Here is a 16716-nt window from a genome sequence, read left to right on the forward strand (position 1 = left end):
GCATATTTAAAGGTTTCCTGCAGAAGAATCGATATTTTTGCTTCGAGGCATTTATACTATCGATGTTTCATTATCGATATATCGATATTTTGCAATATCCATGTTTTTTTTGTTAAATTCCAATAAATATTACTTGTTTTGTCATAGTAATAAAGAATCCTACTTTTTGTTTGTATTTATAATCTCATACAACAAGAATTTAATGAATTTTGAAAAAATACTCAATGTTTTGTATAGTTATTTGATGCCACCCCATTTTGCCCCACGGGTGGGGCAAAATGGGATTTTAGCACTTTCTTAGAAAATACGATATAAGTTCTTTCAAAAATTTTTTTCTCCGCTATTATCATAATTTCCTCAAAGCTAAGTGTACAAAGAAGAATTCTGAAGTTTAGCTGAATCGATTTATTCGTTTGGTTCTCTGTAAACAGCCAATTTCAAAAAGGTACCCCATTTTGCCCCACTCTCCCCTATTATTTTTGTAACATCTCCAAAATTCAATTTTTTAGAAGTCTTTAACTAAATTTCTACGATAAATTCACTATTTTTAATAAATTATTACATTAATATTGAAAAATTTAAATAATTTCAGAAGAATTTAAATTATTAAATTTTTTCAAAAAAGTAATAATTTTATGATAATTTTTCAAAAATTAAGTTATTTAAAATAAATTATTGTCAGAAATAAAAAAATTGTAAGGTCTTTGTATTAGAATTCGTAGTAATTTCATAACAGTTTATGATTCAAAAAAAAGAAAGTAACACAAAAATTCATGTTATAAATTCTATAAATTTTTAAAAAAATTTCAGTACTTTTAATAAAATTATATACATAATATAATAATGTGTGAACTGTGTTTTCCTTCATTGCATTCTTTGCTAATTTTTCCTCGTTAAAAATGCTTGATATATATTATTCTGTATGCAATTTGTATAATGTATACAACATTCACACATGCATTATGTGGAAGACATAAGACGCACAGCGTAGCGGCTGTTCTGGATATACATATGCACATGTATATTAGAGTCCTACAAGTAGTGTAGTGTATAGTAGGAGGACAGTGGTGCTGAAAAGGAGGAGTGGGGGTGGCAGTGGTGGCACAAAGAGTAAAGACGACGGGGAATGAGGGGAAGGCAGCGGGAAGCTCCAGTGGAGGCGCAGCCGGTTATCGTCATCATAGTCGTGAGTCGTGGGGAGTCGTGAATAATCGCAAAAACGAATCGCAAACAAAATAGAAGAACAAAAGTGTAGTTCAGTCTCTAAGGACGAGCTAGTGGTAGTGGATGGATTCGGAAATGTATAAGCAAGTGAACATCGGGTGACTGTTAGTGCTTTATGGTCAAGTGTTATGTAGCGTGTAACTTTTCTAGAGAGCGATAGCAGTAATGATCTGCGTTCATCCAACATGGAAAGATGTGTTTTAAGCTCAACAGATTCTCGACTCAGTCCACACTATTAGCATACAGGTGCAAGTGTGATAATGAATTTGAGATGCTGCTTTCCTCTACAAAATATAGAAATACGTTCCCTAATTTATGAGGACCTGACGTGCACCGCTGCTTGAAGAAAAAACGAGGTGGAACAGCGCGAACGCGAAAGTGAAAAATACGTCCATTGCAAAATGATAAATTTGGAAGGTTGCAAAGAAATGCTGGATTCATTAAATCTATGAGGTTGGCCTTTCTGACCTTTCGTCAGAAGTGAAACGTATCATTCGAAATATGCGCCTTGGGATAAAACAGGATTTTCTCACATTTGCATAGAAAACGTGAAAAAGTATTCTCCACCGGCAAAAGTATATTTGGAATGTTGTGGAAAATTTGTTTTCCGTGGAGGAGGTGTCTTTCAATCGTAAAAGTGTGTTTTTTTGAGGAATGAAAGTAGTGACGGATGTTTTTGCCGTAGGTTAATGCACCTCACGTGGCGAGAGGAGTTGCGTATCGTAGCCGTCAAACTACATGTAGTGGGGAAGAGGGAATGCCTGAGTTACATAAAAAGGGTTAAACTTTTAAGCGTATAAGTGCGGAAAAGATGAGTATCTGTGCACAAACTCGTGTTGACTGATGCGTATACACAGTTTTATTGTAATGTATGTGCAATAACATGGTGTAATATATAGAGTGTGCACCGTAAAATAAACCCACGCCTCTTATATATTGTACGAGTACGAGCAGAGAGGAGAGACATAACGATCCATCCACAAGGCGTCCCACACGACGCATTTGTACAATTTTTTTCTTCATGTCAGACGTACTTTATGGTCGATGTGATCGTGAATATTTTTCAAGTGCACACATCGTGGATCATTGGATGTGCGATGTTACACCATCGTCAAAGAAATTCAATTTATGCTGCTCTAATGATTTTATCCATTTTATCCATTGTCAGATTGCATTCTTTTAGCTTAAATAGTCAACTGAGAAAAATTGCATACTGAGATTGGAAATAATGACATAGAGCGATATTTATGGCACTAAGTGACTCTTTCTGAAAAAAAAACAATTTCAGATACTGTGTCGCATAATTGTGCGGTGACAGTGTTCTAGTGACATCTAATAAATGAACTATGCTCAAGTTTTTAACGCACAAACTAAGAACTCATTCTCTAAACGAGGATCCGAATCAAGAGAAGGTACATAAAATTATTCATATAAAACAAACATAGCAGTTTTTTCACAATTTTCGTACCTTAATTTACAATGAAATGAATTTTAAATTTAACATTCTAACATAGGACATTATACCTTAAAATTCAATTAATCAAATTGGAGTGGCTATTCGGACAGTTAACTGTCAAAATAAGGTGGTTTAAATATTCTGCCAGTAAACTGGCAGAATAAGTTAGTTTTCTTATTTGGCCTGTATTTAAAAAAATACACAATTAATATCTAAATCTGGCCAAATAAAAATGGGACTCTATTTGGCCAGTCAAAATAAACCGTTTATTAATATTTCAATATGCGGGCAAGCTAACGTTTTCAGGGTTGCCACATGTCAGGGAAAAGTCAGGGAAATTAGAATTGGTCAGGAAAAAGTCAGGGATTTCTTATTAAAAGAACTGGAAAAAATAGAATTTTTAGAATTTATGAGAATAAATCTAATACAAACCCTTTAATTTTTTCGATTTTTGACAATAATTTCTTTTTAAATAACTTTATTCTTGAAGAACTATCATAAAATTATTACTTATAAATTATTTAATGAATAATTTTACTTAAAAATTTCAAAATTCATTGGATTTTTAAAGAGTTGCGCTTACAACTTATAAATTCAACTAAAAGTTCAAATTTTTTTTTAAATTTCAATTATCTTTATAAATAATAAAATTCTTTTCGGAAATTCAATTATTTTCAAAAAATTTAATAAAATTCTTTGAAGCAATTCAATTAATTAAGAAACTTTAATAAAATTCTTCCCAAGAATTAAATTATTTTTAAAAATAAACATTTTCACAGGAATTCAATTATTTAAAAAAAGTTTTTTTTAATCGTCAGATTTCAATTATTTTCAATTTTTTAATGAAATTTTTAGATAGAATTTAATTATTTTTAAAAAGTTTTTAAAAATTCTGAAAAATTCAATTATTTAAAAAAATTTGAATAAAATTCTTCACAAGAAATTAATTATTTTCATTAATAATATTTTTCTCAGGAATTCAATTATTTTCACAAATAAAATTCTTCACAGGAATTTAATTCTTTAAAAAATTGTTTAATAAAATTCGTTGTAAGAATTCAATTATTTTCATAAATAACAAAACTTATTACAGAATTTCAATTATTGTTTATACAATTTTAAATAAAATAATAGAAAATTGCATTTATTCTTACAATAATTTTTTCTTTAATTCGCCGAAAGAATTCAATTATTATTAAAATTTTTGATAAAATTCTTCAAAAAAATTCTATTTTAAGAAATATGCAATTAGTGAATAAATTATTTATTTTCGTATTTAAATAATTGAATTCTCGGTTAATTTTCTAATAAAAATTGATTAAAAAATGAATTTCACTAAAAATTTTAAATTATAATTTAATATTAAAATATTATAGCTTGAATTTTTAAAAATAATTGAATTTTGAAAAGGGTTAAAATTAAAATCTTTGAAAATTTGAATTTATAGTTGCAATATTCTTATGATATAAAATAATGATTTTATCACTCTGTCATCTTAAATTTATTATAAAACATAAGGAAATCGAACAGGTCAGGGAAAAAGTAAAAATGTTGTCTGAAAATCAGGGAGAAGTCATAAAAAAACAAAATTAAAGTTTTGTAGCAACCCTGGTATTGATAAAAAAAAATTTTAAAAAGTTAAAAAGAACAACTAAATGTATGAAGAAGAGAAAATTTATCAAAAAGGATGCAAAAGGTGAAAAAGTATTATTAATAAATAATATTAATATTTTTTTATTATTATTGCTTATATGTATTACAATATTTATATATAAATATGTATATATAATAGGGGAGAGGGTCCCAAGGTGGACATAGTTTCAATTTAATGCTCTAGCAAACCCAATAAGATATGGTAAATTGTAATATACTAAATAAAAGTACAATCAGGGTTGCCACATGTCAGTAAAGTCATTGAAGTCAGGGAAATGTCAGGAAAACAATATTTTTGGCAGTAAAGTCAGGGAAATAACAGAAAAAAAAATTTTTTTCAGGGAAATTAAGAAAATTGAGACTTTTTTCGATTTATTTTCAAAAATTGCGACTTTTGGCATTTCTTCCAAATATTGCAACAAAATACCACATCTTTTAGTATAAAATGTAAATTATTTTCATTTTTATAGTGCGAAAAATAACTATAAACAAATCTTTCATAAATTATTCTTGAATCATTTTTCAAAATAATTAAATATTTTTCAAATATATCTCTATAATAAAAATCGTTTTAAAATAATTGAAATTTTGAGAAAGTTAATTGAAAACAATAATTTTTTTCAAGTATTTTGTTACAATTTTTGAAAATCAACTTTTGAAGAATTTTCGTTGTAAATTTTATTGAATTATCAAAAATATTAATTGAAAAATCTTCAAATGTAAATTTAAAAATGAAAAATAATGAAAATTAGCTTCTAATTTTTAAAAATTCAATATTTTCAATTAAATATTTCCGACAATTTATTATGTACAAAAAGTAATAACATTTTATTTTGAACATTTTGGAGAAAAAATCTCATGTTCAAAATTATTAATTAAAATTCCTCAAGAAATTAATCAGTTTTCTTTAAATCTTTTTAATTTACTTTTTGTATTTAAATAATTGAATTTTAATAGAACTTTCGAAAAATTGTTTAAAATAATTGATGTAGAGATGAAGTTTGGTAGAAAAAAATTGAATTCAGGAAGGGTTATAAATGTTATTTTTAGAAATTATTAAAATGCATAAATTTTACTCATTTTCCGTAAACTTTAATATTTTCCTATAAAAAGAATTTTGTCAGGGAAAGTAATTTTAATGTCAGTAAATTGTCAGGGAAATTGATAATCTGAAACTTGTGACCACCCTGACAATATATTAGGTATCTTTTGGCCTATTGAAAATCTATAATTTAAATAATTTTACCGATTTAGGGAGAAATTGTAAGAAAACTTCGTGAAACACAAATTTCAGGAAGTGTGTGCAGAATAAAAACAAATTGCTTTTTTTCCTTCAAATGGACATCAAAAACTTCATCTATACTAACAACAAAAATAACAAAAAGCATAAGGTGCTCCTACTTTATACAAAAATTTTAAACGAAATGTCTATTTTGGGGCCCTTTATCCCCTAATATATTTATTATTTTTCTAATATAAATTTTAACAAAAATTTCTTAATAAGTTTAGTTCATGTTACACTTAAAGCAGAACCAATTTACCCGTTTTGGAATTTTTTTTAAATTTGTACAAGATTGGTTAAAATGTTTTAGACAAACAAACATCCAACAGATATTTATACCTGATGGGCCCTTTATTCATACAATGACAAAATAGTAAACCCGTCTTATTTCTAGTCACTGGCCAAATAATTAAACCACCTTAGGGGTCTTCCATAAACCACGTGGCGCTCCAAGGGGGAGGGGGGTCAAGCTATGGACCACGATAAGAGGAAAAAATGGCTCTAATACATGTAACAGCATGACACATGGGGGAAGGGGGGGGGGTTTGAAATTTAGAAAAAAATGGGACCACGTGGTTTATGGAAGACCCCTTATTCTGACAGTTAACTTTCAATTTAATATGACAATCAATACATTTTTTAAATTTTATATTATTTATAACTGAACAAGTGATATTTCACTTATCAATTGCAGATTAGAATTAATATTTTCATTAATATACAGTGTTGTTCGATAAGGGGTTTTACCCCTAGATTTAGGGACCGTCCATAAATTACGTGAGACATTTTTTGGAAAATTTGACCCACCCATCCCCCTTCGTAAGATATTTTACATACATTATCGACATTTTTTCTATTGTTTGTAAGATCTAGCAGACCCCCCCCTCCCCCTAAATGTCTTACGTAATTTATAGACGGCCCCTTAGGGGTATTTTGAGCCTATATAGTACGAATTTTAGGGGGAAAGTTTGGTAGAATTTTTTTTATTTGGCGGTTTTTTAGTAGTTTTATTTATTATAAATAAATCTTTTAAGCATCATGTCTTTTACAACAACATGATAATGAAAAGATAATTGACTTTAACTTTTTAACGCTCCATTTTATATTTATTCATAAATATTATTCTTTAAACCTAAAATTTCATTTTTTAATAAAAAACTATCTCAAAAAATAATAAATTTACTCCAAAACAAAGATTTATAATTAAATATTCATAAAATAAAATATTGTATTAGAATGTTAATTTTAAAATTTGTTTTATATATAAGATGAAAGCTTATAGATTTAAAGAGCGCCCTTGTTTAATAAGTATATAATTTTGTTCTTATACATTACGAAAAATCGTTTTCTAACTTATAACAAACTTACACTTTGAGTCAAATTTATTAAAATAAAAATTTATATGTATTTTAAAAATTTAGGGGGAAATTTGTCTTTTTAGAGGAAAATTAGAATTATAATAGGGGGAATCTGCCCTAACCATCTGACAACACTGTATATAAGTACATAAATAAATACACAACAATGCTTAAAAAATATTTTTTAAAAATTAAATTATTTAAGGAAGTGTTAAAGCCATTGCAATATCTACACTATTGTGGACTCCAACTTCGTCCAAAAATATATAATAGAATATTTTGAACCAATGTTTTCATTGAACCACTTCAATTTTTTTTAGAGAAATGACTGAATGAAATTTCTTCTAATTTCATATAAATTATATATAAATTTAAATTTCTTATAATTTATAAGTTAGTTTTACGCAAACAGACATGTCCAAAAGTTTCCGGCACGTGAATTTATTAGTTACTAAAAATACTGAAAGAACTGTTTTCCACGTATAGGGTCACTGCACCAGTGAATATGAACAAATAGTGTTTCACTAACTTTCACTAATTTTTATTTTAAATAGGTAGATAAATACTTACCTATAACTATACTACCTATAAAGTCAGTCGTATATTGTTTTTGTTTCATTTCTAGGTTTGACGCCAAAATCTATTTTTTTTCAAAAAAAATAAATTTTTTTTAAGTTAATGTTTTTTAAAATTTTTTATATTATTATTATTAATTTTTTATTTTTATTTACTATAAAAAAGAAATTTAAACAACGATTATTGTTGAAATTATCCGTTTTTTTCTTTATTTATAAAAAAAATGTTAGGAAATTATTAAAACCTCTATAGATTAAGTTAATTAATTCAAATTATTTGAAAAATATTTATTTGATTCAAATAATTTTTATTTGCATCTCATAAATATTTATTGGTTTCAAATAACTTGAATTATTTGAATCACATTTATTTGAATCAAATAAATCTTAATTGGGTTAATTAAATAATTAATTGAATACATAAATTTATTGTTCAGTTTCGAAAAACAAAGTGTTATTTTTTTTACTTAAAACTTTGAATTTGTACATTTAAGGGTGGTTTTTTCGATTTTAAAAAACAAAGGGTGATATTTTAATTCTGCCATTGTTTCTGATTTGTTAAAAGAGATGTACATAAATTTATTGTTCTGTTTTGAAGAACAATTTGTTATTTCATTTTTTACTTTAAACTTTGATTTTGTATATTTAAGGGTAGTTTTTTCGACTTAAAAAAACAGATGTCATAAAAAACAGAGGGTGATGGAGTAATTCTGACTTTATATTCGTTTTCAGCGGGCAAAAATAGTATAAGACATGTAGACCTCGTTCAATAAACAGGCCACTTTTTTGTGTTCCTGTGTAATGCATTATTTAATGCAACAAAACAAAAAAAAATTGCGTATTTATTAATATGAACCAAATTTTTATTTGAATCAATAAAATTGTGTTTTCGTAACAAATAAAATAGGTTAATTAAACAGTTTGGTCTATAGTTTAACAAACTTTTTCTTATAAGTGAAATAAATTATTTAATAAAAACAAATAAAAAATATTTGGATCATATAAATCACTTATTGAAACGATAATAAATGAGTTTTTTGAAACTATTAGTTTATTTATTTCACTCAAATAAATGGATATTTGATATAAATACAAATTATTTGGCTCAATTAATTTTAGGAAATTTTATGTTAGTAATATAATATAGGGGAGAGTGGGGCGAACTGGCCCCAAAACTGAAACGGTTTTTTTTACTCTTGTGAGTAAACGAATCAACTGATTTCATTTTTCATTCTCTTGTTTGAAAGGTCATTTAATTGCACAATATTTTCCCAGAGATATACATATATACTTAATTTTTTTATTGTTTGTGTTAGCTTTAAAAAATTTTGCAAATTCTCCGGTTTTATAATATTTTTACGTATGGAAATGGAAAAATATTCATTTATTTAATGCAAATTGATATTTATTTGAATTCAAAAATGCTTTGTTTCGATGCAAATGAATTTTGTATTTGGGCAAAATAATTAATTATTTGACGCAATTTAAGGGATATTAGTATCAATTAAAATAACTAATTATGATAAATAATTCAATATTTGATAAAAATAAATATTTCTATTTATTTCAAAAATATTATTATTGATGCAATTAGGGTAAATTCGGAGGAAATGGCCATAGTTTTCTTAAACTAGATACTGTAAAAATGATAAAAAAGCGACTTTTGCCTAAACTTTTATTGACAATTAAACACTGGAAACTTAACTTTAAAATAACGAAAAATAAAAAAAAATATTTTCATATAGAAATAATCTTAATATTTACATTTTTTTAAAAAATGAGAGATGACCAATACTTATAATTTTGGCTTTTAGCTTAAACTAGTGTTTTTATATTATTTATAATGTACCTTTTTTATTTATTTATTCAGAAATAATAAACAAAATTTCTTTACCTATATAAAAGGCGGACAAGGTACCCGGGTACCTCTATACATTTCATGCAGATAAATGTAGATATTTCTATTAAAAAAATTAGGAAAAATGTCATTAAACAATTTTTATAGTACTGCACACAATTTTTTTTATAAAATATGTAATTTAGTTACTATAGTTAAATAATAATATCCATAATAAGAAATCGTCAACAAATTAAACATAGGTACCCGGGTGCCTCGTCCGTCCATAGAAGGTGTTATTTCCTCAGTCCCATAAAGGTTAATGCATGATAAAAGTAAACATCAAAATATTAAATAAATAAAATAATTTTTCCTATCGTGTTTTGTTTATATCAAAGTGTGGATTACGTACTACTGAATAAAACATATAAAATAAAAAATGATGTTAAAAAATAACTATATATAACAATAAGAAATATGAATTTCTCAAATTGTTTTGGACCTATATATATAATAAAAATGTAATACACTTACATTTTTATTATTTTTTAACAATTTGTTCTTTATATTTTTTATTAGTCACAAAAAGTTGAAAAATAACCCATAATAAGTGACATTTTTTTACAAATTCTGTAAAATATTTGAATTGCACACGGAAAAAAATTAATCTCTAAATTAGAGATTAAATCTGAGATTTAGGCATAAACTATCACTGGAATCGGACGTAAGATGTAAGCAGATCACTAAAACTGAAATTTGGTATTATATCTAATCCGAATATTAGTATTGTGAAGAACACGTATTTCTTATGCCTAAAAATGATATTAGGAATCTCAAATTTTATGACATATGGAACATATGTTCTAAACTATCAACTTACTTGAATAAATTCAAATCTAATATATTATTTGAATAAACAATATTAAAAATTTTAGTCGTATATTTATATAATTCTTATTTTTGTAATAACTCGATGTAATAAGAATTTATAATTTATCACAATTTAGAGTGAGAATTATTCACAAAATATTTATATTGTTTTCCCTGTATGAAATATACATTGACAAGTATAAAAAAGTAGTTGGATATTTTTAAAACACAATACGAATTTTATATTTTTATTTCATTTTTTTGTTTTAACGGCGTTGGAAGGTCTGTAAAATTTGTAGGTTACAATTATCGACCGACAAAATACGACACTGACTGATTTAAATGACGTGAAATAGGTAAATAAACATTTTTCAACCACTTTTTCTCTAAACACAGACACTTTTTACAAAATTGGCCAACATACAACGAGTAGGAATCTTCTTAATTACCTAAATTCAAAAGATGGTTTAAATTCATGCAGAAATTACATTCATTACAGAATTACAATGTTAAAAATCGTTACTATAGAACATATTAAACATTAAAAAGATTTGTAAAAATTGATTTGTTTTTTACTTAAATTTTCCTCGTCTCCTGTCCAAAATAAATAAAAAAAAAGTTAAGGACTTATTTTCCAAACTTGAACTTTTGAAGTTTTTTGTCCAACTATTAATATAAGGATTGTCTAACCCTTAAACTTTCAAAAAAATGAAATCTATTTGATTTAAATTTTCCTACACGTTCACTGTCACAAAAATTAAATAAAAAATTTGTTAAGGGTCTGTTTTTGATTATCCAACTCTTAAAATGGATTGTTCAACGAAGAAAAAAGATTGTTCAATCTTGAAACTTGCAAAAAAGTGGAATCTGATTGTTTTAAATTTTCCAAGACGTTTACTGTCCAAAATAATGACTTAAAAAAATGTTAATGGTCTGTTTTTGATTGCCCAACTCTTAAAATTGATTGTCCAGACATTAAAAATGATTGTCCAACTCTTGAAATTAATTGTCTAGCCATTAAAAATGTTTATCTAACCTTGAAATTTGCTAAACAGTGGAATCTGTTTAATTTAAGATTTCCTTGACGTAGACTGTCCAAAAAAGTGACTTTAACCCTTGTGTTCATACCCGGGTACCCACAACTACACATTTTTTCATTTTAGTCAAATAAATATTAAAATTTTATTTCAGCGCTCCAGATCTACGTTACTTATGTTAAATAAAAGCAATTTCTTCATTAAAAAAATTATTTTTTTTTTATACATAAATAAAAAATTATTTTAAAGTATAGATATGCAGTGACTGCACTCCGGGTACCTGTGACAAATTATTTAAAGATTCATTAGATTTACTTGAAATTTGTTACTCGGGGGTTTTTGGGGTCGCTGATTACGAATATGATAACAGTTTTTAGAAATTCAAAATGGCGGATCCAATATGGCGTTTTCTAATCTTCTACTTTTTTGAATTTTTAAAAACTGACATCATATTCGTAATTAGCGCCCCAAAAAACTCCCGAGTAACAAATTTTAAGTGAATCTAATGAATTTTTAAATAATTTGCCTCAGACATTACATTACTTAATCTAGTATTATTGATACCTATAATGTGTGAATAATGATATAAAAAGAATTTATTTTATAATTTATATAACAAGTTGCTATTTTGCGCCAAGAAGTTTACTACCCAATTGAGGATCCGGATCTTAAAATGGTATTTTTACCATTTAAAATCAATGCTGAAAGTGCCCTTTTAAGATCCGGAGCCTCAATTTAGGAGGACTTGGATTCGAACTCGTGATCGGCGCACATAAGCCTAACATCCTAACTGAGCTAAGTAGGGAACTGACAAAGAGAAAATCAATTTTTCTTTTAAGGTGAACCAAAAAGATAACTAACTCTTTGAAAACAAAATTGATTTTCTCTTTGTCATTTTATACAAATTTGAGCATTTAAAAAAAATGTCCGCCATATTGGTTACGACATTTTGAATTTTAAAATTTTGAAAATATGACTTTTAGATTCGTAATCAGGGACCCCAAAAACCCCCGAGTAACAAGTTTCAATAAAGTCTAATGTCTGGGTCAAAATCGAGTTACAGAAAAATAATATATAGCAAAATTGTAGCTAAAAAGTCAAGTTTTCAAACGGTCCTAAGCATTTTTTGATATCTCTTTAAATACATTTTTATACTCTAATGTCCATAAGTGATTAGTAACATCCCACCTTACCTTAATATTATTAGTGTTGTTTTAAAGTACATAACTAAATTTTATGCAAAATTTCTAAAGAGGAAAAGTTATTAAATTAAGATAATTTATTTATTTGCTTTTTGTTAAAACTAGTCGGCAAATTGAAAATAAAAACATGCTCAATAACCGTACATAGGCCTTTTAATTTACAAAAATATTAAAATAATTTATGTTTCAGACTGACGATGATCACGACTCAGGAACTGAATCAGATGATGAATTCCAAGATGACACTGGAATCGCAGATGAACCCTCAAGTCGTAAGTGGTCCTTTTTTAAGAATATTTAAATAAAATATTAACCAAATTATTGCTTATGCCTGACTTGACTTGGATAGGACATAATTATAGTCGTTTCAAAGTTTCAAACTTTTAGTACGACAACTACTCTAAGAGAAAAATTGTAAATTTAACTGTTTCTCCAGCTTCGTTTACAAGTTCCCTACTTTACCATCTATATTAATTTTTAAATACAAAATATTATTTATTTTTAGAATAAAATTTTGAGAAGATTCTATATGAAAATATAATAAAAAAAATTGTTCTTCAAAAGATAATATAATATTTGATTATTCTTTAATCTTATTTTTATTACTAAATAGTTTACAAAATAATTTCAAGTTTCTCACAAGCACAGAAAAATCTGCCTGTTTAGTATACATAAAGAAAGTCTGTGTTTCTTATTTTATCATTAATTATTATATATGTGCGTAGCGTTTCTCGTCGTTCTATGTTTGTGTATTATCGTTAGTGTAAGAAATTAGTGTAGAAAAGGAAAGAGAACATTTCTGAGAAGCTATTGGTGCGTTCTGACATTAATTTTTTATGCGACTCTGCATTTTTGATATAGTAGTTTCAAATATTGAAACCCCTTTCCTTGTATCTCTACTTCTGACTTTTCGTAAAATTATACTAATTTCTGTTACTAATCCAAAATGTCTTACAATTGTAAATACTAAAATTTCGGTTGACGATTTATCAAATACTATAGCAACTTTTCTCTCAGTGTAAGACTTTTTTGAAAATGTTGTTAAAAAATGTAGAGGTGACTTTAAAAGTCTCATAACCAACTTCTAGAGAACATTAATAAAACGATTCGATTGACATATTTTTAAACCTAATGTGATCAGATGTGAAGAAATTATTGGTATTTTAAAAACCAAAAATTATGGAAAAAATAATTTTCTCAACTATTTTCTTTAATTATTAAATTATTATAACCATCTTATAGAGTATATAAAAATACATTTATTGGACCCAGGTCTGATAATTTTTTAACCTATATTTATGTAAAGTTATTCATTATATTTAAATTATTATTATCTCTATGAGGAAGCAGAGTGCTCATGAAATGAACACAAAGAGAATTACAAAAATATACAACTTGACGCCTGTTTTTACATATTATGAGCGCCATATTCGTTCTGACATTTTGAATTTACAAAATATGATTTTAATTCGTCATCAGCGACCTTAAAATATCTTATAATACGAAGTTTCATAGAGAATAATTAATTTTGCTTCCTCTCAAAGGAAACTTTATCCCAGTGAACACCAAAAACTATTCTATAACTGTTACAGATTTGTTCCATATCTGTAACACTTACGAAACAATTTTTTTGTATTTCATAAAAAAACCAAAAAACTGTTCCACAACTGTTACAGATTTGTTCCATATCTGTAACACTTATGAAATAGTTTTTTGGTGTTCACTGGGATAGTGAAAATAAATTTTCTCGAAACTTTGCAAAAATGTTATTAATATTAGTAGAAGTGTAAATATAAATTATTATTGAATTTGATAAAATATTTTTTGAGTTACGGAGTTTCAAAATTTTTACTTTTTTGAAAATAACTTTTTTTCGATTTAATATAATTGATAAGTAAAATTAATCAAATTAAAAACATTAATAGTGATTCTTAAAGGGTTTTTCACGAGCTACAAGCTGGTGATGAAAAGAATAGTTTTCTTTCAATTTGACCTTGAAATTTAAGGTCAAATTCTTGATTTCAATATGTCTCAAAATCGGTTTTTTTATCTTTTTCTAACCTATCCCAATGGAAAGCTTATCTTTTTTCTTATGAGCCATGTAAAAATCAGAGTGGAACTTTAAAAAGTTTTGCTTGGGATAGGTTAGAAAAAAATAAAAAAAAACCGATTTTAAGATATATTGAAATTAAGAATTTGACCTTGAATTTCAAGGTCAAATTAAAAGAAAAAAAAATTTTTTACATCACCAACTTGTAGCTCATGAAAAACCCTTTAAGAATCACTATTCATATTTTTAATTTAATTAATTTTACTTATCAATATATTAAATCGAAAAAAAGATATTTTCAAAAACGTCAAAAGTTTGAAATTCCGTAACTCAATAAATATTTTATTAAATTTAGTAATAATTCAAAATTATACTGCTACTAAAAATAATAGGTAACATTTTGGCAAAGTTTCGAGAAAATTCATTTTTTGACCTGGGCATATGAGGAATTTTGCCCCATATTTCGTCAAGAGGAACAAATGTACGGATGTATGTGTGTGTATGGATGTATTTACACACTTTTACGAATTTTGATAAAATTTTGTAGGTGTATTACGGTCACGAATATCTAAAATCAGAAAGAAGAATTTTCAAAAATATCTCAAAATAAAATTTTCAGCAATTTTTTAATTTTTGAAAAAATTGATTTTTGAATTTTTTAAAATAATTTTTTCTTTTATCGAAGTTATAATTTATTTTTGTCAAAATTACATTCCTGACATGAAAACGAATCGATTGATGTATTTAAAGTATGCATTTTATCAAAATTTATAAAATGGTCATAAAATGAACAATTTGTTTTACATGTTATATCATGGTAGGAACTACGAACGGAAATCAAATTGTCATAACGTCACACAATGTAAACATTTTTTTAATATTTCTTAATAAAAACACGTTTTAGTACAAATTTTTATAGATTAGGTTTTCTGATATCAAAAGAAAATGATATAAGTTCTGCCTGCGAATACAGGGATGTACTCTGCCAAATTCCACTTATTTAAACAATTTTTGACAAAATCACAAACAATGTAATCCACATCAGAAAAGTTGTGAAATGAACAAATCTCTAAATCAGAGATGTGAATTTATGGAGTTTCAAGGTATAAAATTTTACAAAATCAAACACAACAAAACTGGTTTAAGAATAGAAAAATATGAAATTAAGGAAAGAAATTTCCCTGCATGAGTAGTCGAACTGAAGACCTCTAGAATTCGAGACAATTATTTCAAAGCAATTACAAAAACACTTGAAAATTCTTTAATGAATATATTGAAGTTTTTTGAAAAAAATGTCAGATTTTTTCCATATTCTAAATTCTTGAAGAAATTTCGTAATAATTCCTGAACAAAGATTTTGCGTGTAATTATTACTATAATGTCAAATTTAAACATGCTTATAATTCACAGGATTTAAGATTAATGTTATTTCATGTTTTGAGATGAATTTTTTTCCTTGTAGAATTATCCTATGTGAGTTGCATTTCTCAGAAAGTATAACGATACTTATGGACAAAAAATTTTAAACATTTAATTAATTTAATTCAATGTATCTTATAAAATACTCCATAATAAGTTGAAAATTTTATTTTTTAATATTTTATTCTATGTATATGTATTTGTATGCATAGTTTCACGTGTAATTACGTATGTAAAAACACGTTTTATATAATAATATGTAATATACATAATGTTCTATTGTAATACAAGTTTATCTTATATACTAATTAGTATATAAGTACGTATAAAAACGTGTATCTATACGTGTAACTCCTGTTTCAAATTCATATGTATGTTAACAGTTTAAATAACATGTAAAAGGACATGTATTTTTCCAATAGAGCTATAATGTGTTTATGGATCTAAATGAACTCAAACAGTAATAAGAAAAAGTTGTATCGTGCAATGATCCTTTCCCTACAGCTTATGAATGCAATGCTATCTGCAGGTATATATTGAAGCGCAAGCGCAAGCTGATCAATACTCAGAAGCAGAGTTACCTACCTTTGCCTTTAATAAATCTCAATATTTCTTTACAATTCATTGCATATATAGTAGTTGAAAGTATTAAAACAAAAATAAAGAGAGATAGTGTTAGAATTTACTTCCAACAGAAAATTTTTTCATCTATTTGTAACTTCTTTCTATCATTACGTTCCTTTTCGTTTAAGT

General features: G+C 26.2%; 1 protein-coding gene across 1 annotated transcript in view; it reads left to right on the forward strand.

Moving 5' to 3' along the window:
- The first annotated feature begins 1130 nt into the window (after positions 1–1130).
- Positions 1131–16716, forward strand: part of LOC122503887 (E3 ubiquitin-protein ligase arkadia-like) — a 40898-nt gene continuing 25312 nt past the window's right edge. The window contains exons 1-2 of the mRNA XM_043614645.1: positions 1131–2636; positions 12685–12766. Of these exons, the coding sequence (XP_043470580.1) occupies positions 2571–2636; positions 12685–12766 (148 nt within the window). The 5' untranslated portion in view covers positions 1131–2570. The remainder of the gene's footprint in view (positions 2637–12684; positions 12767–16716) is intronic.

The sequence above is a fragment of the Leptopilina heterotoma genome, unplaced genomic scaffold (genome assembly GCF_015476425.1).
Source record: "Leptopilina heterotoma isolate Lh14 unplaced genomic scaffold, ASM1547642v1 Lhet_272, whole genome shotgun sequence".
Taxonomy (NCBI): domain Eukaryota; kingdom Metazoa; phylum Arthropoda; class Insecta; order Hymenoptera; family Figitidae; genus Leptopilina; species Leptopilina heterotoma.